The 24,791-nt window shown below is 44.4% G+C and overlaps 2 protein-coding genes across 2 annotated transcripts in view; one reads left to right on the forward strand and one right to left on the reverse strand.

Moving 5' to 3' along the window:
• Nucleotides 1-24,791, forward strand: part of lrp3 (low density lipoprotein receptor-related protein 3) — a 72,816-nt gene that overhangs the window by 34,875 nt on the left and 13,150 nt on the right. The gene's annotated exons all lie outside the window — the stretch shown is intronic.
• LOC145341754 (large neutral amino acids transporter small subunit 2-like) overlaps nucleotides 422-24,791 on the reverse strand; it is a 73,396-nt gene continuing 49,026 nt past the window's right edge. The window contains exons 6-11 of the mRNA XM_080186662.1: nucleotides 19,729-19,852; nucleotides 18,614-18,717; nucleotides 18,142-18,238; nucleotides 11,863-12,012; nucleotides 10,713-10,890; nucleotides 422-9,529 (exon numbers count right to left, since the gene is read on the reverse strand). Of these exons, the coding sequence (XP_080042788.1) occupies nucleotides 9,411-9,529; nucleotides 10,713-10,890; nucleotides 11,863-12,012; nucleotides 18,142-18,238; nucleotides 18,614-18,717; nucleotides 19,729-19,852 (772 nt within the window). The 3' untranslated portion in view covers nucleotides 422-9,410. The remainder of the gene's footprint in view (nucleotides 9,530-10,712; nucleotides 10,891-11,862; nucleotides 12,013-18,141; nucleotides 18,239-18,613; nucleotides 18,718-19,728; nucleotides 19,853-24,791) is intronic.

Raw genomic sequence — 24,791 nt, forward strand, 5'->3', positions numbered from 1 at the left:
AAAATTCCCCTCATCCACCCTCTGATTCTTTTGCCAATTACCTTAAATCTTTATCATCCTATTGCCAAGACTTCTGCCATTGGAAATAGTTTAACTTTATTTACTCTATCGGGGTGGCATGGTGCCTCGCAGTGCCAGGGACCTGGGTTCGATTTCAGCCTTGGATGACCAACTGTGTGGAGTTTGTACGTTCTCCCTGTGACTGCGTGGGTTTCCTCTGGGTGCTCCAGTTTCCTCCCATATTCCAAAGATGTGCAGGTTAGGTGGATTGGCCGTGCTAAATTGCCCCTTAGTGTCAGGGGGATTAGCAGGATAAATGCATGGGGTTGTGGGAATAGGGCCTAGGTGGGATTGAGGTTAGTGCAGACTCGATGGGCCAAGTGGCCTCCTTCTGCACTGTAGAATTCTATAATTCTATTTTTATTGCTGCAGTATTTTTTTAAAACGGTTGTTTCCATTGCCAAACAACCAAAAACAACGGAAACCACATATCGGTGAAGCTGCTTTTGAATGTAATGCATTATATAATCTGTGTGCTGGATTCAGCAAGGTCCCAATCAGAAGACCAGTTGCATTTACAATCACCTGGCATTTGTTGTGTCCACACTGTTATTTAAAACATCTCGCCATTGTATGGCTTAATACATGGCACCAGATGTAGACTTGAAGATGTCCTATTTATATGGCCTAACATGCTATTCCTGAGAGTCTGACTGAACCCCGGGACACGCTGCTGTGGACACACAGCTGTATGATTCTTAACTTGCTCTCTCCGCTGCATTATTCCTAGCCCCCTCAAAAATATTCAGAGTATTTTAAAAAAAAGTCTTGATCATAATGCTAGGATTGCCAATTTCCAGTTAACTTTCCATTGAAACAAGATATTTTAGTCTCTCTTAAAAGGGAAATTTGGAGCCAGATTCTGTCTGCAGTGGGGCAGATTATTCTATTTGTTCTTCACTTTCTGTCTTCTATCTTTGGTATATCTTTTTACGTTCAGTCCATCAACCTGTTGCTTTGTCTCGCTCTCTTCCTCTGCTCCGTATGTATTCACATGTGCCACTCTGCAGTATGTCTCACCTTGTTTATTTATTTATCTCTTTCTCCTGTCCTTTCTCTCTGCCTGGTGTGTCTGCCCCATTTTTGCGATCTGTCTGTCTGGCGCCCCTTCCCTCTCTCTCTCTCTCTCTCTTGTATTGGTCAATCCTTCCCTTGCCGCACCCCCCCCTTTCTGGTTCTCTCTCTCTGTCTTGTTCAGCCACCCCACCCCCCTCTCTCTTTGCACAACTCCCTCTTTTGCTTTCATTATTTGGACTCTATTCACTGTCCCTTTCCCCTCTATTTGTCCTCTGCCTGGAATGAATCTTTGGGATACAGCTGCTAACTCTATATCTCAAGCAGCCTATCAAAATTGAAATGCCGATTTGTGGAGGATTGTGTCAGAATGGTATGCAGCTTGAAATGTGTTATTCTGATACCAAGAACCAAAACATTTCTTTCAGGGAACCCTTCTCCCTAACAATGTTGCTGATTTGAGTTCAGTAATGTGTTGTTTGTGAAATGGGAGGAGTGGGTGGGTGGGCGTTCTGAAACTATGTCCTATCATTGGGTCCCATCATGTTGTGCTGTGATTCCAGTCATTCCCCTTTTTAATGCTAAAATTTACATAATTATCCAATGTACATTTCTACCAAGAATACACAGAACTGTGCAGGCACTTAACTTCACATTAAATATTCTCTAGTCACTCAAAGCTGCATCAGAGTTCCCATGAGAAGTGTACCCTGTGGTAATTCCTGTAATATCATTGCGATTTCAGTTGCGTGCTATGAGGAAAGTCAAAGTTCCAACGTATCGATGTGAATTGTGAAAAACACCCATTTTTCTGTCTGGATTCACTCTATGCAAAGTCAGGGAGTGGAAGTAGGGAGAATTCTGAGCTTAATACTGGGTTACAGTACTGATGGAGATGGGACTTTCCATGTATAATACGGGTATGGTACTGGTGAGTACAGGTCTATTGCTATAACACTGGGGTACAGTACTGGTAGGGACAGGTCTGTCACTGTATAACACTGGGGTACGATACTGGTGGGGACAGGTCTGTCACTACATAACACTGAGGTACAGTACTGGTGGGGATGGGTCTGTCACTGTATAGCACTGGGGTGCAGTACTGGCGGGGACGTGTCTCGCTGTGTAACACTGGGGTACAGTACTATTGGGGATGGGTTTGTCACTGTATAACAGTGGGGTAGTACTGGTGGGGACAGGCCTGTTGCTTTAACACAGATACAGTACTGGTGAGACTGGTCTGTCAATGTATAACATTGGGGCACAGTACTGATAGGTACAGGTCTATTGCTATAACACTGGGATACAGTACTGGTGGGGATGGGTCGTTCCATGTATAACACGGGTACAGTACTGGTGGGTACAGGTCTATTGCTATAACACTGGGGTACATTACTGGTGGGGACGGGTTTTTCCATGTATAACACGGGTACAGTACTGGTGAGAATAGATATGTTATTATCACACTGAGGTAGAGACCTTGTGGGGACAGATCTGTCTCTGTGGTGTGGAACCAATACGAGGGAGTAAAATAAAATCTCTCAGAAGAGTGTATTTAATTGGTTTCAGCGTATTTCTCCCCGTCATCTATTGCCACCTACCTAGTGACTACTGTGGAATTTATGAAATCAGAAGATACTAAAAGGTGATTGTATCCTGAAATCATGTTTCTAATGGCCTGCTTTGATAAACGCTTAGTATTTAAACTTCCCAAATTCTCATGTGGATATTTAATCACCTCCCAATATTAGGTGGAGAATGGGTGTCTTACTTACTAGTAGAATGATGGCTTTCATAGATACTCCTTACAATGGAGAATTTCCCCAGGTGCTTCACAGGCAATATAAAAATTAATACGTTGTGAGGGTGGAGTTCTATAAACTGAACAAAGAAGTTAGTTTTAAGGAGAGTTTTAAAAGTGGGTGAGGTAGGCTGGGTTTTGTGAGGGATTTTCAAAATCAGAAGACTCTATCTTAAGAGGTGTGACTGCCTCCTGGTACAAGAATCCAGGTAACATTCCTAGTCTTGTAAATTCCCTTGTGTACTAATAGGAATTCCACTTCAAAGAATTAAATTGGGCATTTCCAAAAATTAACAAATGCAAGCAGTAAAATTCTGGTTAATTTATTCATTCACGGACATTGGCATCATTGGCAATGCCAGCATTTACTATCCACCCCAAACTAGCCTTGAGAGCTTGGTTGTCAGCTGGTTGTGAATGGTGTGGTGCAGTTCCAGGGTTTTGACCCAGTGACGGTGAAGGAATGGCAATATATTTCCAAATTGGATAGTTACGTACAATTAGAATGGTGGTGGACAATTAAGCAACTGGAGGAGGAGGAGGCGCCAAAACCACTTCAATCTTCAACCGTGATGGAGCTTGGAATGTTCTAGAAGGAATTAGAAGTTGTGGCATTCTCATGCCCTGCTGCCTTAGCCCTACTAGGACATATAGACTGCGAGTTTACAAGTGTTGTTGAAGGAACCTTAGTGAATTTCTACAGTGCATCTCTGTCTATGGTATGCACTGTTGTGACTCTGAATCAGTGATGGAGGGTGTGAATGTTTAAGGTGGTGGATAGGTTGCAGTCAAGCGGGCTGTTTTATCCTGAATGGTGCTGAGCTTCTTGAGTGTTGCAGCTGCACTCATGCAGGCAAGTGGAGGGTATTCCATCAAACTCCTGACTTGTAGATGGTGGATAGGCTTTGAGAAGAATTTACTGACCCACTGAATCAAAACCAGTGTTGACCTGATAATTGGAAAAACAACTGAGGGGAAGATGAAGATATGAGAATATGCCGAATGTTATAAAGAAGGCACATGGAATCTTGGCATTTATTGCAAAGTGTCTAGAATACAAAAGTAGAGAAGTGTTGTTACAATTGTATAAGGCGTTGGTGAGACCACATTTGGAGCGTTGTGTTCAGTTTTGATCACCTCCTTTGAGGAAGGATGTGGTGGCACTGGAGGTGGTTCAGAAGAGGTTCACTAGATTGATTCCAGGTTTTATCATATGACGAGCGGTTGAGTAGCTTGGGCTTGTACTCGCTGGAATACAGAAGAATGGGGGGGTGTGGTTTGATGGTGGTATATAAAATATTCAGTGGGGTTGACAAAGTAAATGTTAACCCAATGTTCCTCCTCCTAGAACAGTCTAGGGCAAGAGGTCATAGTTGTAGAGTAAGGGGGGAGTGGTGTTCAAAATAGAGATCTGTTCAAAATAGAGGGTTGTGAATCTATGGAACTCACTGCCCCAGAGTGCAGTGGATGCAGAATCAATCAATGGATTCAAAAAAGAGAGAGATCAATATTTGGTCAAAAGGTAGGGAAGTGGAGTTTGGATGAGATGGCGATCAGCCATGATCATGTAGAATGGTGGAGCAGGCTGGAAGGGTGAATTGCTGACTCTCGCTCATAATTCTGATGTTCCGATCTTTTTAATAGCAAGCTGCTCTGATCTAGACATGGAGATGGAAATGATGGTAGAAGCAAATTCGATAGTAAATTTCAAAAGCGAATTGGATAGATAATTGATAGGGATGTTGAATATAGGAATTGGAAAATCATGTTGTAATTATAAAAGACTGGTTAGACTGTATTTGGACTAGTGTGTACAATTCTGGTCACCACACTACTGAAAGGATGGTGATACATTGAAGAAGGGACAGAAGGGATTTACCAGGATGTTGCCTGGTTTAGAGGATATGGACTATGAAGAAAAGTTGAACAAACTTGGATTGTTTTCACTGGAGTGTCGGGGGATAGTGGTTTACAAGATTATGACAGGCTTGGATAGAGTGGATCATCTGTGTCTTTTTCCTGGGGTCGAAGGGTCAATTACTTGGCATAGGTTGAAAGTGAGATGGGGCAAGTTTAAGATAGAAGAGGGTGTTGAATGCCTAGAATGTGCTTCCGGAGGAGGTGGTGGAAGCAGATTTGATAACAACATTCAAGAGGCATCAGGATCAATACATGGACAGACAGGGAATGGAGGAATTATGGACCATGTAGAGGCAAGAAAATATTAGGTTAGAGAGACATCTATGTTGGCACAGACTTGGTGGGCCAAGGGGCCTGTTCCTGTGCTGTTCTGTTCTTTGTCCTATTTTGTTCTTGAAAGATTTATACGGTTCTGGTCTAAAGGGCAAAGGAATAAATTGGATAGTTCTTTCAAAGTGTCAGCATCAGCACAATGGCCTCCTTCAATATTGCATTATTTTATGACATTGACTGTCTGAATCTGGTATGTATGTCAGTCTCCCCAGTGTGTTCACTCTTAGACTGATGTTGCTGCTTCACTTTCCATACACGTTCCATCTCCACCTTCTGGAAAATATATGTCTAACCCAGCATACTTTTTTCCATTCCTTCCTAGGATAATACCAAGATATTCTCTTTAGAGGAGCTTTTCTGTGCCCAAATGATGTTAGCATAGCCTGATTTAAACAGGGATGAGTTTAGCTGCAGAGGAAATGCAGCAGTTGAAACAGGTAGGAATGTGACGCACCTTTTGGGATCTCTTTCTGCCTCTTTTTCAGTGTAAAACTACAAAGCTGACAGACTTTCCTCTGGCCGCTGGAACCTGGGATTAACCAAAGTCACTTGTGCCCTGTACCTCAATGACAAAAATGAAGGATGGTATGTCAAAGGATGTACTTATTATTTGGAGGGGAACACTGTCACACCCAATCCACTCACCATCCTGACTTGGAAATGTATCACTGTTCCTGTATTGTCGTTGAGTCAAAGTCCCCCCCTAACAGCACTGTGGGTGTACCTACAGCACAAGGAATGCAGTGGGTTCAAGAAAGCAGCTCACCACCACGTTCCCGGGCCTGCACTGCACCCATTGACAGCATGATGCTCCCTCAGTACTGACCCTCCAACAGTGTGACACTCCCTCAGTACTAACCTTCTGACAGTGCGGCACTCCCTCAGTACTGACCCTTTGTTGGTGTACCATTACCTTAGTACCACGTTGGAGTGTGAATCTAGATTAAATGCTCAAGTTATAAGGAGAGGTTGGATAGGCTTGGGTTGTTTTCTCTGGAGCAGAGAAGACTGAGGGGCGACCTGATTGAGGGGCATGGACAGAATAGAGTGGGAGCAGCTGTTCCCCTTAGCTGAAGGGTCAGTTACAAGGGACACAAGTTGAAAGTGAGGGGTGGGAGGTTTAGGGGGAATTTGAGGAAATAGTTTTTTTACCCAGAGAGTGGTGATGGTGTGGAATGCACTGCCTAGGAGGTGTTGGAGATGGGATGCCTCACATCCTTTAAAAAGTACCTGGATGAGCACTTGGCCAGAACATTAAAGGCTATGGGCCAAGTGCTAGCAAGTAAGATTGGGTGAGCAGGTCAGCACCTTTCATGCTTTGGTGCAGACTCGATGGGCCAAAGGGCCTTTTCTGCACTGTAGTATTCTGTGGTTCTGTGAAGTCTCTGAAGTGAGACTTGAACCCTGATTCAGTGGTAAGGGAGCCAGGTGAGGCTGGGAGGAGGATTTGGAAATGTGGCTGGGAAGAAGTTTGCTGGTGGAGCATTGAGGTATCTTTTTCTACCGAGATTATGATGAAGGACATAATGAGATTTCATGGTTTATGTAATAAATGATAGATTTTTAAATCCTGGTGTATTTTATAGGAACAGATATTGTGCACAGTGAGTATTTGGTGTAGGTCCTTTAAAAATGATTAAAAATTAATGTTAAATTTTTACTGCAACAGCTGGAATTTGATTGATTTAATAATTAGGAAAGGAATAAACTTCAGTAATGCGATTGGAAGAACTTTAATGAGTCTAATCGAGCTTTTCCTCAAGCTCTTCCTGTTTCACAATTAGTGTCACTACTTCACCACCTGTCAAACAAAACAGACAACCTGTTCTGATTGGGGAATCTGGCAGAGTGGAGCACAGGATGAGGATGGGCTCCTGGGGTAAGGATGGGCTTCTCGGATGAGGCAGTACTGTGCTAACATGGCCTTGATGTGCTCCCAGTACTTGTCTGATAGTTCTTCATTTGAGCAGAAATTGTCAGCGTGCAGAATGTTAGGAAAGACTAAATTTAGAAATACAACTTGTAGCAAAGCAGCACAAGCTGTGCAGAGCGAGATCGCCACAGTGATCAGGATCAACACTGTAATCGGGAACAGCGTGTGCTGCAAGCGGGATCGACAGTAATCAGGATCAGCGCGCATTGAGTGGAACTGGCACTGCGAGGAGGATCAGCACTGTAATCAGGATCAGCGAGCGCTTCGAGCGGGATCAGCACTGTAATCAGGATCAGCGAGCTCCGTGAGCGGGATCAGCACTGTAATCAGGATCAGCGAGCTCTGCGAGCGGGATCAGTACTGTAATCAGGATCAGCGAGCTCTGCGAGCGGGATCAGTACTGTAATCAGGATCAGCGAGCTCTGTGAGCGGGATCAGTACTGTACTGAGGATCAGCGAGCTCTGTGAGCGGGATCAGCACTAATGAGGATCAGCGAGCTCTGTGAGCAGGATCAGCACTGTAATCAGGATCAGTGAGCGTTGCGAGCGGGATCAGCACTGTAATCAGGATCAGCGAGCGTTGCGAGCGGGATCAGCACTGTAATCAGGATCAGCGAGCGTTGCGAGCGGGATCAGCGAGCGCTGTGAGCGGGATCAACAGGAATCAGGATCAGCACGCACTGAGTGGAACTGGCACTGCGAGCGGGATCGACACTGTAACCAGGATCAGCGAGCTCTGTGAACAGGATCAACATGAATTAGAATCAGTGCGTGCTATTAACAGGGCCAGCACCGCGAGCAGGATCCCAAAGGTAGGGGTGTCTAAAACTAGAGGGCATAGGTTTAAGGTGAGAGGGGAGAAATTCAAAAGTGTCCAGAGGGGCAATTTTTTCACACAGAGGGTGGTGAGTGTCTGGAACAAGCTGCCAGAGGTAGCAGTAGAGGAGGGAACAATTTTGTCTCTAAAAAAGCATTTAGATAATGGGTACGATGGGTATAGAGGGATATGGGCCAAATGTAGGCAATTGGGATTAGTTTAGAGGTTTAACAAAAAAAGGGCTGCACGGACAAGCTGGGCCAAAGAGCCTGTTTTCATGCTGAAGACCTCTATGACACTAAGAACAGCATGCCGTGATCAGAACTGTGTGCAGTTCTGGTTGCCTCACTATAGGAAGGACGTGGAAGCTATTGAAAGGGTGTAGAGGAGATTTACAAGGATGTTGCCTGGATTGGGAGGCATGCCTTATGAAGATAGGTTGAGGGAGCTGGGACTCTTCTCCCTGGAGAGACGAAGGTTGAGAGGCGACCTGATAGAGGTTTATAAAATGTTGAGAGGAATAGATAGGGTGGATTCTCTGAGGCTATTTCCCAGGGCTGAAATGGTCACTACGAGAGGACACAGATTTAAGGTGCAGGGAAGCAAGTACAGAGGAGATGTTGGGGTAAGTTTTTCACTCGGAGGGTGGTGAATGAACGGAATCGGCTGCCGTCGGTGGTGGTGGAGGCAAACTCGCTGGGGTCTTTTAAAAGACTTCTGGATGAGTACATGGGATTTAATGGGATTGGGGGTTATAGATAGGTCTATGGCTTAGTAGGTATACAAGTGATCGGTGCAACTAGTGGGCCGAAGGGCCTGTTTGTGCTGTAGTGTTCTGTGTTCTATTCAGGATCGTTGCTGTAATCTGGACTGGCACTGCAAGCAGGACCAGTGCTGTGTTTGGGATTGGCGCCAGCAATAGCTCCAGACATTGAGAGGAATGTATGTAGAACCAGAGCAGACATGGTGCAGGATTAGCAGCGATGGCCCGTGGGCGGAATGAGGGCGAGAAAGGTTTGGAGTTACTGAAAAAATCTGTGGAATTGAGAAGATAGAGATAATGGGGAAAGGTGACTTGATGTGTTAAGAGTATGTATGCGGGATTGAGGGAAATTGGTGTGGGTGTGTAGGATTGAAGGAAATGGGATGTAATTAGGGGTTGGTAAAGTTTGTGCTGTCTTGGTTATTAACATGGGAAATGGCCATGCTTGATCAGAATTGGCTAGTCCATTAGCTTAACTACAGATCCAGCTAGGATCAGGTCAGCTCTCTTAAACAGAGGAGAGTTGATATCCATCCCAATCAGGGCAGACTGGATCTGATTGCCTCAGGCTTGAAGGCTCCAGCTCCCTTCTGGTTGTTAATTGGACTTTCCCATAAGCTCTACTGAACTCAGAAAAGATCAGAATTTCTCCTTTTCCAGCATTTTTTTTCTTTTTTGTTTTTTGGCAAAACATTTTCTTCTGTCCTTGGTCACAGTTTGGTGACAGCTGCATGGGAATGCTGTGGGATGCCTCCAGGCTCAGGGGCAGCTATGCATCCCGGTACTTTCTATTTTGATTCATGGTTAGAGGTTGCCCATTCTCTTCTGGAATCTCCTCTTGTGGGAAAACGATGAAACAGAACTTCTGTCCAGAAAATGTCATTGATTCTGAAAAAGGGAACACACCCAGCTGGTTCAGAATTTAATAAATAGCAGAAACAGCCTCTCAAAGTCCCTGTCAATTCTAAAAATTCTACACATTTCAGTGAGATCACCTCTCACTCCTCAAAACTCAACCTCTCCTGATAGCACAACCCTTTCACCCCAGGAACCAGAAGCTCTGTTATACCCTCTAAGATAAGTTTATCCTTCTTAGGTGTGGGGACCAAATCCCTGTGTAATTATAAAAAGATTTATTTACTCTCCCCCTCTTTGCAGTATTTGGGGTCAGTGATGAAGCCTGGATGAATTGAAAGGCAGAAAGTTCTCAACAACATTGTCTTCCATTGAGTTGAGTTGGGCAATGGTCTTTATAGAGATCTCCCTACTTGCCCATCTTTGGGGTGATTTGATCGGCCTTGAGATAACTGAGCGATTGGGTAGGATGGATTGAGAGAATCTATTTCCTCTGGTAGGGAAGTCTAGAACAAAGGAATAGAATCTTAAAATTAGAGCCAGTCATTCAGGAGGAAATCAGGAAGCACTTCTTTACACAAAGGAGAAGAATGAACAAGAGGAGGCCAATCAGTCCTTCAAGCCTGCTGTATCATTTAGTTATCAGAGCTGATTTTCATCTTATATCCATTGAATTTGCCTTTGCATCATATTGCAGAATGCCCTGATCCAACTAGAATCCTATCAATGTCAGTCTTGAAACAATTGGCTCCATCTCACCCTACATGCATACACATTTTCCCTCTTTCCCACATTTCCCTCTTTCCCACATTTCCCTCTTTCCCACATTTCCCTCTTTCCCACATTTCCCTCTTTCCCACATTTCCCTCTTTCCCATGTGTTTATCCAGCTTCGTCTTACCCATCTACACTATCCACCTCAACCAATGAGAGGATTTCAGGGTTTGGAGATGGGAGAGGGTGAGGGTGAGGGTATCTGAGAATTGGAATTCATCCCATTGCATTTTGCAGCTTGGATATTGTTCAGTGTTGTTTCACTGATGGGCTGCTAATGGTGGGTGCTTTGTTCTAATCTGTTCAGCATTTCTGTGATAAATGTCACTTCCGGATTTCTCTAAGTTATTTCTGAGAACTTGAGCTGCAGTATCTCCCACTCCACCCAATTTTACCACCTGCAAATTTAGGAAGGTTGGTGCTGTTTCTTGCTCCAGTCTCACCAATTGCATCATTGAAATACTTTGGCTTCTTGCTCCATTGGATTCCCAGCAGATAGACAGGAACACCAGTCAGTATAATGACGAGGGCAGTGCCACATACCACTGGCTCCGAGAAGAAGCTGAATACCAGCAGGAAAGCCCAGAATAGCAGGTAAAGGATGGGGAACAGGAGATTTACCTGGAAGCAAAGGAGCTGAGATTAAATCAGGGTCATTACAGATCAACACTCAGATTTGTAGATTTGATCAATAACTTGTGTTTATATAAGTATTAAAACAGTCCGCAAACAGCGTACATTTGATGCCAAGCCATAGCAGGTGATAAGAGGGCAGGATGTGGTCAAGGAGCTAGATTTAAGGAACAGTTTAAAGGATGAGAGAGGTGGAGAAACCCAGGGAGTGAATTTGAGAGCTGAAGGCACATCCGTTAATTATGTAGAGAAGAAAACTTGGGATGTTCAAGAGGCTGGAACTGTATATGTGCACGAATCTGAGAGTATTAATAGGGATGGAGGGGCAAAGCCATGGAGGGATTTGAAAACAAGGATGAGAAATTAAAAATAGAGGTATGGCTGGACTGGGAGCCAAGTTAGATCATTGAGAGGAACAAAACCCCATGCCAGCTCAAACACTGGGCAAAGCCAAGCTTTATAGAATTAAATGGGATTAATAAAGAGCTATGGAGAGAATGGGACAACCATTAGTTTGGGATTGATACAGGACCATGGGGAGAGGAAAGAGAAGTTGGATTAATTTGAGATTGATGCAGGACAATGGGGAAAGAGTGGGGAAGATTTTCTTCCCTAAACAACCTTATTGAACCCAGTGGGGCTTTATAACACTTCCAGATTTTTATTGAACATGTCCCCAGAGTATGCACCCCCCCCACCCCCACCAAGTGATGGTCTCTTGTGTTCTAAGAATGTCTGTGTCTAGGAAGGGAGAACTGGGAGGTTGGGGAGGGGGGGTAAATTTGTAATTTGTGGCCTTGGAAAACAGAGCGAGAGGACTGTTGATGTTAAACATAGTTGATGTATTGAGGAAAGAGAGTGTGTCTATGATTACAAAATTTTAGAAGAAACCAAAACTTTATATCAGTGTGAAAAGGGAAAGATGATGGGGAAGAGGAGGAGGTAAGACTTCTGGCCTACCTTAATGGGTCGAGAAATATTCGGCTTCTTCCAGCGGAGGACGAGGAGTGCAGTTACAGTAACTCCGTAACACAAATAGTTAATGAACACCACATAATTAATCAATGTGTAAATATCTGCAATAATCAGCATCAACAAGGAAGTGGCACACTATGGGAGGAAGAGAAATATGGCAGTGAGGACCAGAGATACACTGCTTGCTGTATACATCACACCCTCCACTGTATACCCAATACTGCTCCCTGTATGCATCATACCCCTCAGAGTATTCATCACACCCCTCACTGTACATCCAATATCACTGGCTGTATACATCACACCACAACTGTATATCCAATGCCACTCACCGTATACATCAAATCTGTCAGAGTACATCATTACCCCTCACTATACCAATACTGCTGGCTGTATACATCAAACCCATTAGAGTACATATCATACATACCCTTTGCTGTATACCCAACACTGCTTAGTGTATACATCACACCCATCAGAGTATATCTCACCCCTTGCTGTATACACTGTGCCCCCTCACGGTATTCGTCTCAAAGTAAAACCCTGGCATTTTTCACAACCCTCACTAACCCTGTGACAAAGTCCATATGTCTCACCAATGCTTCACCTATGTCCCTCGAATTAATTAAAGTAAAAAGGTGGGTTGCCTGAGTTAAAGAAGGATGAGAGTGTTTTTTTTGCAACAAATTAGGTAAAATAAAGGACCTGCAGGTGAAGATCTATGTGGATCCAGTGGCAGCTCCTTATATTACTATATGCTCTGCAAGAAAAGTTAGACACACAGAATTGAAGAGATTGGAAGAACTGGTTATTATCCAGCCTGTTCAATTCAAAGAGTGGGCAACACCAATAGTCCCTACGAAGAAACCTGACAAGACTGTCTGTATCTGTAGAGATTACAAATCAACAGTTACTCAGACTGCCAAGTTAGATAAGTACCCAATCCCAAAGATTGAGGACTTGTATGCAAAACTGGCCAGTAGTCAGTCTTATATAAAGTTGAATATAAGTCTCACAGATCAGCAACTTGAGTTAGACAATCTTTCCCGAGGTTATGTTATAAACCTTACAAAGGTTTCTTTCAGTGTGTGCTCCTACCCTTTGGAGTGTTATCCATTGAAAGTCTATTGCAAGGACTGCCATGAGTTTTGGTGTACCTCGATGATGTTTTAATAACTGGTTTGATAGAAGTTGAGCACCTAGCTAACTTAGAAGAGATTTCAAGAGTCTGGAGTTCGACTCAAGAAGGAGAAATGTGCTTTTCAAGCCATTGAGTTAGCCTATCTGGGGTATCACGTAGATGCACAGGAATTGCATTCCTTGGAAGACAAGATAAGAGCCATAAGGGAGGCACTGGCTTCCAGTAACATAGAACACTACAGCACAAACAGGCCCTTCGGCCCACAAGTTGTGCCGATCATATCCCTACCTACCAGGCCTATCTATAACCCCTAATCCCATTAAATCCCATGTAACACAGTTGAGCTCAAGTCATTCTTAGGAATGGTGAGTTTCTATGGGTATTTCCTACCAAATTTATTGACATTATTGGCCTCCTTGCATATACTGCTAAAGAAGCACCAGTGCTGATTTTGGAAGTCGCCTCCAGGAGCAGCTGCCAAGAGTGAAGCAATTGTGACATTCATTGAGTACGTTAGTGTACTTTGACCCTTTGGTGATTGTCCCTTTAAGGACAATAGCAGAAGAGGGTCATCTGGCTTGAGGGATCAATTGGCACTGAGAATGGGTGATGACCCCATAACAATGAGGATGGGATGTAGTATGTGGCTAGAGACATGTGAGTAGTGAGCTGTTGAAATACTGCCAGGCCCTGAGGGACAAACCGAGCAAAGCAGAATTAGCCGGTACGGTCAAATTTAGAAAGATACAGGAAGAACAACAGAGAAAATAACCCTCAGAAGCAAGAGCTGTAATTTTGTGTTTAAGGGCAAAGTTGCTGCAATTTTTTTCATAAAGTGAAAGCAAAGAGAACACTGCAGCCTTTTCTAAGAATCACCAAAAAAAAAGAATTAAAGCTCTAGAGAAGACATTAAAACAGCAAGGTGAAATGATGGATGGCAAACTTGAAAAATAATTTGGCAAAGATGTACATAATTAAGTTAATGAGACAGTGTAGAATAAGCTGAATACCGTAAATCAGAACAAGTCCAGGGAAGCATTGCATCAGCAGAATACGGCCTTGAAGAAGGAGCTTTACAATGAGAAATTCACGGAAGAGGTTAAAAAAAGCATTTAAAATGGCAGCACAATCAGCAAATCAGACAGGGAGAGAAACAGAGATTATGTTCCAGAACAAGGTTGCTCAAATGATCACTTGAGTGGAAAAGCACAAAAACCAATATGATAAAATTGTCAGTGTAAATGATGCTGTATTGAAATGCTGGAAAGGGAAGAAACTTTATCATATGACCCAAGTACCAGGAAGTGAGAACCATGGCCATTACTTCATATGTGACAGACGAAGATTGTGAAAGAACATAAAACAGTGTTGTATTGTGATGATACATACCTGCGTACATTCTAATGTAAGATGCTCGACAGAGCAAGGGTTAATGTGGGACCAGAAAGTGGCACTGCCTAGAGAGCGATGTATGTGGCCAGAGAACAGTCTAGGACAGATCTTGGTAAGCAGCTAGCCTGCATGGAACGGCTCTGTGCAAGACCTTATTATTTGGAACTGTACAGAGTTAAAGTGAACCAATAAAGGTATTTATGTTTGGACATACAAGTCTCAAGATCTCATCAATGAGCCATTACCACTGAAACAATTAACAAAATTAAGTAATAATACAGCGTTATGTCGTAATATGAAACTTCAATAGTGGATTAAATTAGATCCCTGGAACCATTGTCTCTGTGACCAGACTCCATCATACCCAGTAGACATAGAGACACAGATCGTTCATAAACCTGTGGAGGTATACAGAGACACTCCAGCAGTCAATGTTACCAACAAGAAATGTTTTTGAACCTTAAGCATCTGATTAACCTGAGAGAGACAACTGATGTCTCTGAGGAAGCAAGGTGTAATGAAATGGCTGTGCCAGAAGAGGGAGGCATTTTTGCAGCTCCTGTTAATGTCGATCCTGAGGAAGGATCTCAGATTACAGAATTCCACCATTCGACAAGAAACAGCAAAACCCCTCAAAGACTCGATTTATAATTGTCTTAATTGTGTTGTTAGAATTTGGGCTTGAGTAACTTGGTTATTGAAGATTGTATGAAGTATGAGAATGAGAGTATCACCTTTCCCAGTACCGCAGGAACTGTTACAGTGTTGAATTTCTTGATCTTGTCAGTTTTGGCGCAGTAGGTCAAGTATTGGACCTGCAGGGATCTGCTGCTGTCCAAAGTGAGGCACAGGATACAATAGGTTGGCTCAGTGAGTTATGTGGTGGCCTGGCATTGATGCCAACATTGGTAACTTAGACAAGCAAGAGAAAAGTGACAATTAGAGCAAAGGTTGTCTGCCGTAATCTCACTAACCCCCTGGGAGGGGCCAGGCCAGCCATGGGTGCGAGTTCCTATTGATGATGTTGGTTCATTCACAGGCACAATATTTCTGCTCCTTGTTAATGTACATTCACATCGCACACTACAGTACAGAAATTACTCCCAATGTTTTTCCACCCAGGGAATAACTGAAGTCAATATGACTGATAGTGGAACAGACTTTACGAGTGCTGAGTTTCAAAAATTTCATCACCCTCAGTGGTATTAAGCACATTCGGTCTGCATCCAATGGACCATAAGAACATAAGAAATAGGAGCAGGAGTAGGCCATCTAGCCCCTCGAGTCTGCCCCACCATTCAATAAGATCATGGCTGATCTGTCGTGTCTCAGTTCCACATTCCCGCCCTCTCCCCATAACCCTTAATCCCCTTGCCTATCAAAAACCTATCAACCCGCGTCTTAAATATATTTAGTGAGGCAGCCTCCACCACTTCAACAGGCAGAGAATTCCAGAGATTCACCACCCTTTGAGTGAAGAAGTTCCTCCTCAACTCTGTTCTAAACCGCCCCCCCTTTATCTTGAGGCTGTGCCCTCTAGTCCTACTGTCCATTCTGAGCGGGAAGAGCCTCTCCACCTCTATCCTATCCATCCCATTCATCATCTTATATGTCTCAATGAGATCTCCCCTCATTCTTCTAAACTCTAATGAGTACAAGCCTAGTTTATTCAGCCTCTCCTCATAGTTCAACCCCCTCAACTCCGGTATCAGCCTAGTAAACCTCCTCTGCATTCCCTCCAAGGCCAAAATATCCTTGCGTAAGTGTGGCGACCAAAACTGCACACAGTACTCCAGCTGCGGCCTCACCAGTGCCCTATACAGCTGCAGCAAGACCTCCCTACTTTTATATTCAATCCCCCTCGCTATGAAGGCCAGCATCCCATTTGCCTTCCTGACCACCTGTTGCACCTGCAGGCTGGGTTTTTGCGACTCATGCACAAGGACCCCGAGGTTCCTCTGCACCGTCGCATGCTGCAGTTTTTCGCCACGTAAGTAATAGTCCTTCCTACCATTATTCCTACCAAAGTGGACAACTTCACACTTGCCAACATTACATTCCATTTGCCATTTCCTGGCCCATTCGCCCAGCCTATCTAGATCCTTCTGCAGACTCTCCACACCCTCCGCGCAATTTGCCGTTCCACCAATCTTGGTGTCATCAGCAAATTTCGACACCACACACTCGGTTCCCTCCTCCAGATCATCTATATAAATGGTAAATAGCTGAGGCCCCAGCACCGACCCCTGGGGCACTCCACTAGTCACCAGCTGAAAGAGCTGTCTGAACTTTTAAGTCTGACCTGAAGAAGCAATGGGGAAGAACCCTGAAGACCAGAATCTCTCGATTCGTTTTGGATCATAGGACCAGTCCACATGCAACAAGGGGGGGGGGGTCCCGCCAGCGGAGTTAATGAACCGTTGTCTCCGAAGCAGACTGAGCCTGTTATTTCCAAATTTGCCGGAAGAGTAAAGGCCAGCCAAAGCAGTCAGAAAGCAAGCTGTGATTCATGTCTGTCAACAGGTTAGTTTCAGTGGCTGAAGCCCTGTCTATGAGGAATTTTCAAACTGGGTTGAGTTGGGTCCCTGGAATCATCGTATCCAACATTGAACGCTATCTTATCAAGTGGACGTAGAAGGAAAGATCATCCGGAAATGCCTAGACCATTTGAGAGAGCAGGAGTTGCCCAGCAACCAGTACTGCCATCAGGAGCTATATTGCCATCTGAGAATGTTGTCGGCTTTCCAAACACTGAAGTATCTTGTTGTCCTGTGACAGGCACAACCGGTGTAGTCTAGGAAACAGATAGAACTGAACAACCTTGCTGAAGAGGTGCCTGTCTTGTGATTTCAGTTGACAACAATCCTGTGAAAGTCCCCCAGATGGAGGAGTTACACCACTCCACAAAGATTTAGAAACTCCCTGAAAGGCTTAATTCAGAATTGATTAAATTCATGTACTAAATGTTTCATTTTCTTGGGCTATGTAAATTAAGTGTTAACATTTGTATAAATGAACTTCAAAGGGGAGGGATGTGATTATCTCTTTCAGGATTGGTCTGCAGAGTGAAGGTTACCAGAAGTGGGGAATCAACTGGGGAATAGGGTGGATCATCAACCTGGTGAGCTGGGGCTGCTGTTCCAGAACCTTCTGAGAAGCTGACTGGCAGCTATGAGGCTGCAAGCCTCGATTATACTTGTATGTAAACAAATGTTACAGTTGTTACTTGCCTAACTGATGAACTGGAATTATTACTGCCATAGATAGACAGAGAGATAGTGCCACGCACTGAACTATAGAGAGAGAGAGAGAGAGAGAGCTACCCACTTTCCCACCCTAACAGTATTGTGGGTCAACCCACAGCACATGGACTGCAGCAGTTCAAGAAGGCAGCTCACCACCACCTTCTCAAGGGCAATTAAGGACAGGCAATAAATGTTGGCCCAGCCAGTGACGCCCATGTCCCACGAGTGAATAAAAAATACTGAGCCTCAGAGAGTGAGGGAAACAGAGCTACTAAACAAAAACTGCAGAATATGTGAAAGAGAGAGAAGATACCCAAGGAGCCACAGAAAGACAACGCGAACTCCCCATAACCATTGCTGGCATTTTGTTTCTAAGCTGCTGTGTGTGACCTAGTAATTGTTTCTGTCAGCTGGTGTCAATCTTGACCAGGAAGAGTTGGAAGGTTAGGGTTTGATGATGGTGAGCAGAACATCAATCTTCCTTACAGAGCAGAGCAGTGCCGGGATGGGAGTGCACCGTTTCATGTGGATCATCGCAAGCAGACTTGGCAGGTGTCCTTCACGTGCTCCTGCGTAACACAGTCTGAAAACAAAAGTCCGAGTGAAAGAATACAGTATCAGATCTAGAAAAAAATAAGACAGAGTAAAGCTCCCTCTACATTGTCCCCATCAAACACTCCCAGGACAGGTGTAGCATGGGGTTAGATACAGAGTAAAGCTCCCTCTACACTGTCCGCCTTCAAACACTCCCAGGACAGGCACAGTACGGGATTAGATACAGAGAGGCAATGGGTTGTTGGGGGGGGTTTGGCAGGGTTAGACAAGCAGTGAGTAGCGGGGGGTTTGGCAGGGTTGGAAAAGCAGTGGGTAGCGGGGGGTTTGGCAGGGGTAGGAGGCAGTGAGTATGGGGCTTTGGTCAGGTGTGAGTTCAGTCTTGAATGGAAGAGATGATTCTCACCTGGACGAGGTGAACAGGTATCCGTTGATCCCTCCGAACGTTGAAAGAACGACAGAAAATGGCATGATCCATGGCATTGATCCCAACAACTTCTCACCAAATGTCTGCAAGAACAGAAATAAAGAATCTGCATCTCTATAGCAAAATCTTTCACACTCTCGGGATCTCCAAAGCACTTCATAAGGCAATGAAACATTGCTTAAAGTGCACTCACTCATGTAACTTAGGATAGTTAACAGCTAATGTGTGATCCACAATGCCCCACAAAGGACCAGTTAATTGACTTTAGTGATGTTAATAGAGCAAAGGTATTGGCTAGGACACCAGGGAAACCTCTCCCCTGCTCTTCAAGTAGTCATAATGCGTGGAGGCCAATGGGCCCATTGAGTCCATGTTGGCTCTTTGTACAGCAATCCAGTCAGTCCTAGTCCCTCATTCTACAAGCTCTTTTCTTTCAACTGCCCATCCAATTTCTTTTTGCAATCATTTGTCGCCTCTGCTTTCTCCACCCTTGGAGACAGTGAGTTTCAGTTCATTGCCACTTGCTGTGTAAAAAAGTTTTTCATCTCATTGCCCCCTGTGTCTCTTGCCCAAAGCCTTCAATCTGTTCCCCCCTAGTTCTTACACCACTGGGAACAGCTTTTCTTTGTCTACCTTATCTAAACCTGTCAGAATCTTGTAAACCTTTATCAAATCTCCCCTTGATCTCCTTTGCTCCAAGGAGAATAACCGCAACTTATCTAACCTAAAAACCCTCATCCCTGGAACCACTCTGGTAAATCTCCTCCACACCCTCTCAATGGCCCTCACATCCTTTCTAAAGTATGGTGACCAGAACTGGACACAATGCTCTAGTGACCTATCCAGAGTTTTATAAAGGTTCAGAATAACTTTCCTGCTTTTAAAATGCAGGATGTTTCCCTCGGGCCATGAATTCACCCATCACCATTTACAAGATTGAGTCCAGGGAGCGAGGAAGACCTTGAGCATCACTGCCTTTGGGTGCTTGAAGAACTCCTCATGACCAGAATAAATCCTCTCTCCATCTTCCCTTGGTGACATTAATCTGTGGGGCAATCTTCAGCAGAACCAACAGAGTGAGGAGATTCACTTACAACTGCGACAGCTCCAGAGTCCAGCAACTCCTGTGGATTCATGGCCGTTACATAGGCTACGTTGGAGAATACGTAAACAAAGGTTACCAGTGGGATGGAGATGAAGATGGCACGAGGAATATTCCTGGAAGGAAGATTTAAAAAATATTCAGAGTTATTCTGGAACAACAAGAAAACACAAGGGAAAACAGAAGATAGGAGGAGGAGGCTATTTGGCCCTCCAAGCCTGCTCTGCCATTCATTACAATCATGGCTGATCATCCAACTTAATAGCCTAATCCTGCTTTCTCCCCATAACCTTTGATCCCATTTGCCCCAAGGGCTATATCCAGCCGCCTCTTGAATGCATTCAATGTTTTGGCATCAACTACTTCCTGTGGTAATGAATTCCACAGGCTCACCATTCTTTGGGTGAACAAATGTCTCCTCACCTCCATCCTAAATGGTCTATCCTGAATTCTCAGACTGTGACCCCTGGTCCTAGAATCCCCCAGTATCAGGAATATCCTCCCTGCATCTACCCTGTCTAATCGTGTTATAATTTTATAAGTCTCCATGAGATCCGCGCTCACTGATCTGAACTCCAGCAAAAACAGTCTTAACCTAGTTAATCTCTCCTCATACATCTATCCACCATCCCCAGAATCAGCCTGGTAAACCTTTGCTGCACTCCCTCAAGAACAAGAACATCCTTTCTCAGAAAAGGAGACCAAAACTGCACACAATAGTCTAGGTGTGTATAATTGCAACAACACATCCCTGTTCCTTTACATGAAACCTCTTACAATGAAGGCCAACATACCATTTACCTTCTTTACTGCCTGCTGCACCTGCATGCTTACCTTCAGTGACTGGTGCACAAGGACACCCAGGTCCCACTGCACACTCCCCTCTCCCAATTTGTTTTTCATGGAAATTGAATAGATTTCAATAGAATTCCAAAGAATTTGTTTTTCAATAGCTTCTGACATTATCTAAGGCAGTCAATGAAGGAATTTTGAATTGTTGGAATGTAGGAAAATAGCAGTTAATTTAGGCACAGCAAGATCCCAATAGAGAATTGTGATAATGATGGGATAATCCTTTTCTGTAATATTGATTGAAGGGTAAATTTTGGAGATCTCTCCTCTTTCATATAGAGTGTTTGAATCTTTAACAACTATTAGAAAGAGACCAGACACCATTCAGTTCAACATTCTAACATTCATATGAATGTGCACAGGAGCAGAAATAGTCAACTTGGCCAATCGAACTTGCTCCACTCAAGATCATGGCTGATCTGTTTTTGTTGAATTTCACATTCTCATCTGGCCCCAATAACCATTTGTAATGAGTCAGGAAACCCAAATGGAAAGGAACATAATTTATTCGCAGAAGACAAAGCGAAACCACTAACGTGGTGAATACACATTAGTCCCCACCTGAGACTACCACTCAGCAGGCCCAGTCCTGCCTTATAAAAGGCTCAGGTAATGAATTTTAGCTGGGCAGCTTGCTGCCTGTTACCAGGAGAGCTCATACTGAACAAGCCTCACAAGGAGATCAATCAGTGATTTCCCCATGGACCTCATGGGGGTTGTCACACACATCCCCTTCGTCCCTCCCCCCTAGGTCTGAGTCTTCCCCCTCACTCCCATGACAATGGGGCCTTCTCCGTCACTTTGCCCATGGCCTCATCTCCATCATATGTAAGGTCTAATCAAGGGGCATGTAACAGATAGGTGAATGCCTCTTCTGTGAATAGTGTCGAAGAGCTGGTCCAGGGAGCTTATCCTCATTGGTGAACTCTGACCAGGTGTCTGTTACCTCTGTCTGTGTGTCCAAGCCAGAATCTTCATTGTCCAGATGACTGGTTTGAGATTTTACAGGGTGGCATTTGCCATTCACAGGCCAGTGTGAAGAACGCTGATTGTGGCACTTGTGTAGAAACGGTTGTCTCTGAGGAGGGTTCCCTATGACCGAGGTGATACACGTGTTTCTTTAAGATCTTCTCCCTGGTTTTTACCTTGTAAGACACGGTCTTGTTTTCTCGAGAATAAATCCTGCAATTTACGGAGAGCCATTGCCGAAGATCCTCACATACACCGTATCCCCCAGTCTGTACATTTTTCCCATGTCTGTGTGGATTTCCTCCAGGTGCTCCGGTTTCCTCCCACAGTCCAAAAAGGTACATTGGCCATGCTAAATTCTCCCTCAGTGTACCCAAACAGGCGCCGGAGCATGGCAACTAGGGAATTTTCACAATAATTTCATTGCACTGTTAAAATAAGTCTACTTGTGACACTAATAAATAAACTAAACTAAACCATTTGAGGACAGGTGGTAGGGTGCAGGTGTGCCTTACTCCATTCATTCTCTTAAAGATCTGAAACTCCCTGCTGGTAAATGGGGTCCTGTCATCTGGACTGATTCCTACAGACTAGAAATTAGCTAATGTAAGCTCACTATTCGAAAATGGAGTTAGAGAGAAAATAGGGAACTCTTGACAAGTGAGCCTAATGTCAGTACTGGGGAAGTTGCTAGAGTCCATTATCAAGGATTTCATAACTCAGCGTTTGGCAGGCAGTGGGATAATCAGACAAAGTCAGCATGGATTTACGAAAGGGAAATCATGCTTGACAAATCTATTGGAATTCTTTGAGGATGTAACCAGTAGAGTTGTCAAGGAGAACCAGTGGATGTGATTTATTTAGACTTTCAGAAGACTTTTGACAAGATTTCACATAGCAGATTACTACATAAAGTTGCGGCTTTTAATGATTTGGAAGAGGAATCTAAACATATTATCTCCAAATTTGCAGATAATACAAAGTTGGATGGAAGGGTGAGCTGTCAGGAGGATGCAGAGATGCTTCAGTGTGATTTGGACAGGCTGAGTGAGAGGGCATATGCATGGCAGATGCAGTATAATGTGGATAAATATGAGGTTTGACAGCAAAAATAGGAAGACATTATTATGTGAATGGGTGTAAATTGAGAGAGGTGGATACCCAATGAGACCTTGGAGTCCTCATGCATTAGTTGCTGAAAATAAGTGTGCAGGTACAACAGGCAGTAAAGAAGGCAAATGGTATGTTGGTCTTTTTAGCAAGAGGATTTGAGTGTAGGGATAGGGATGGTTTGCTGCAATTGTATAAGGCATTGGTGAGGCCACACCTGCAGTATTGTGTGCAGTTTTGGTGTCCTTATCTGAGGAGAGATGTCCTTGTTATAGAGGGAGTCCAGCAAAGGTGGACCAGGCTGATTCCTGGAATGGCTTGTCTGTCACAAGAGGACTAAGATGGTTTGGATTATAGTCATTGGAGTTTAGAAGAGTGAGAGAGGATCTCACAGAAACTTATAAAATTCTAATTTTTCTTTTTTTTTCTTTTTTTGAATTAGTTAGAAACCGGAAGTCGTCACTAGGATGCTTACCGGTATTTGTAGTTTTTTTTTTCTTACTTTTATAAGCACTTAGCTCCGAGTATCGGCCTCATTGTTCCTGTGGAGCAGCTTCGAGAGGCAGCGATTTTTGGGCGTGTGTGGAGGTCGCGAGTAAGGTACATTTTCTTGTTTAAATTTTTAACTTTTTATTTCTAGTTTAAAGTCGCGAGTAGCGGTGGTTTTTTTTCTTTTTTTGAATTAGTTAGAAACCGGAAGTCGTCACTAGGACGCTTACCGGTATTTGTAGTTCTTTTTTCGGGTCTCTGACCCTATAAATTGGCACAGAGAGGATACCCGATCCTCTACACTGTTAGAGAATCCCACCCTCCCACCTCCTCTAACCTAATTATAAGTGTGTGGGAAGTTTTTTTTTTCTTTTCTTTTCTGCTGGAAATTGTTTCAGAGATGGCAGTTCAGGCAGTAAGCTGCACCTCCTGTGGTATGTATGTGGTGAGGGACACCAGTAGTGTTTCTGCTGATTATACCTGTAGGAAGTATGTAAGATTGCAGCTTCTGGAGGAGCGTGTTAAGGAGCTGGAGTTGGAATTGGAGGAACTCCGGATAATTCGGGAGGCTGAGGCGGACATCGATAGGAGTTACAAGGAGATAGTCACTCCTAGAAATGAGTCTTGGGTAACTGCCAGGAAGAGGGGAAAGAAGCAATTGGGGGGACAATCCCCTGGGGCTGTTCCCCTCCAAAATAGGTTTTCTGTCCTGGAGGCTACAGTTGAGGAGGAATCAACTGGGGATAGCCAAAGGGAGCAGGTCTCTGGAGGTGAGCCTGTTGTGAAGGCTCAGGTGGTTAGGGGATGTAAAAGATTGGGCCTAGTGATTGGGGACTCCACAGTTAGGGGGACGGATAGGAGAGTCAGAGGTAATGGTAGGGACTCAGGGCTGGTGTGTTGCCTCCCTGGGGCTGGGGTCCGGGATGTTTCAGAGAGGGTGTTCAGGACTCTTAAGGGAGAGGGAGATCAACCCCAAGTCATAGTTCATGTGGGGACGCATGACATAGGGAGGTTAAGGGAAGGGGATATTAAGCAGAAATTTATGGAGTTGAGGTGGAAACTTAAGGCCAAGTCGGACAGAGTGGTTATTTCGGGACTCTTGCCTGTGCCACGGGATAGTTTAGAGCGGAACAGAGAGAGGGAAAGTTTGAACTCGTGGCTGAGGGGATGGTGCAGGAGGGAGGGGTTCAGGTTCTTGAGCAATTGGGGCTCATTCTGGGGAAGGTGGGACCTCTACAGGAGTGATGGTCTACACCTGAATCAGAGAGGAACCAATATCTTGGGGGGAAAATTTGCAAAGGCTATGCAGGGGGGTTTAAACTGATTCAGAAGGGGGGTGGGATCCTGAGTAGCGGGGGTGAAAGTGAGGGGGGCATAGATGGGGACTGCAATGCACGGCATCGTGGGGGTGAAGCGGAGCAGGGTTTGAAATGCGTATACTTTAATGCGAGGAGTATTTGCAAAAAGTGGATGAACTTGCAGCGTGGATCAGTACCTGGGACTTTGATGTTGTGGCCATTTCAGAGACATGGATAGAGCAGGGTCAGGAATGGTTGTTGCAGGTTCCGGGGTTCAAATGCTTCAGTCGGAGTAGAGAAGGAGGTAGAAGTGGGGGAGGGGTAGCATTATTAGTCA

This window comes from Carcharhinus amblyrhynchos, chromosome 4, assembly GCF_965287045.1.
Source record: "Carcharhinus amblyrhynchos chromosome 4, sCarAmb.v2.hapA, whole genome shotgun sequence".
NCBI classification, from domain to species: domain Eukaryota; kingdom Metazoa; phylum Chordata; class Chondrichthyes; order Carcharhiniformes; family Carcharhinidae; genus Carcharhinus; species Carcharhinus amblyrhynchos.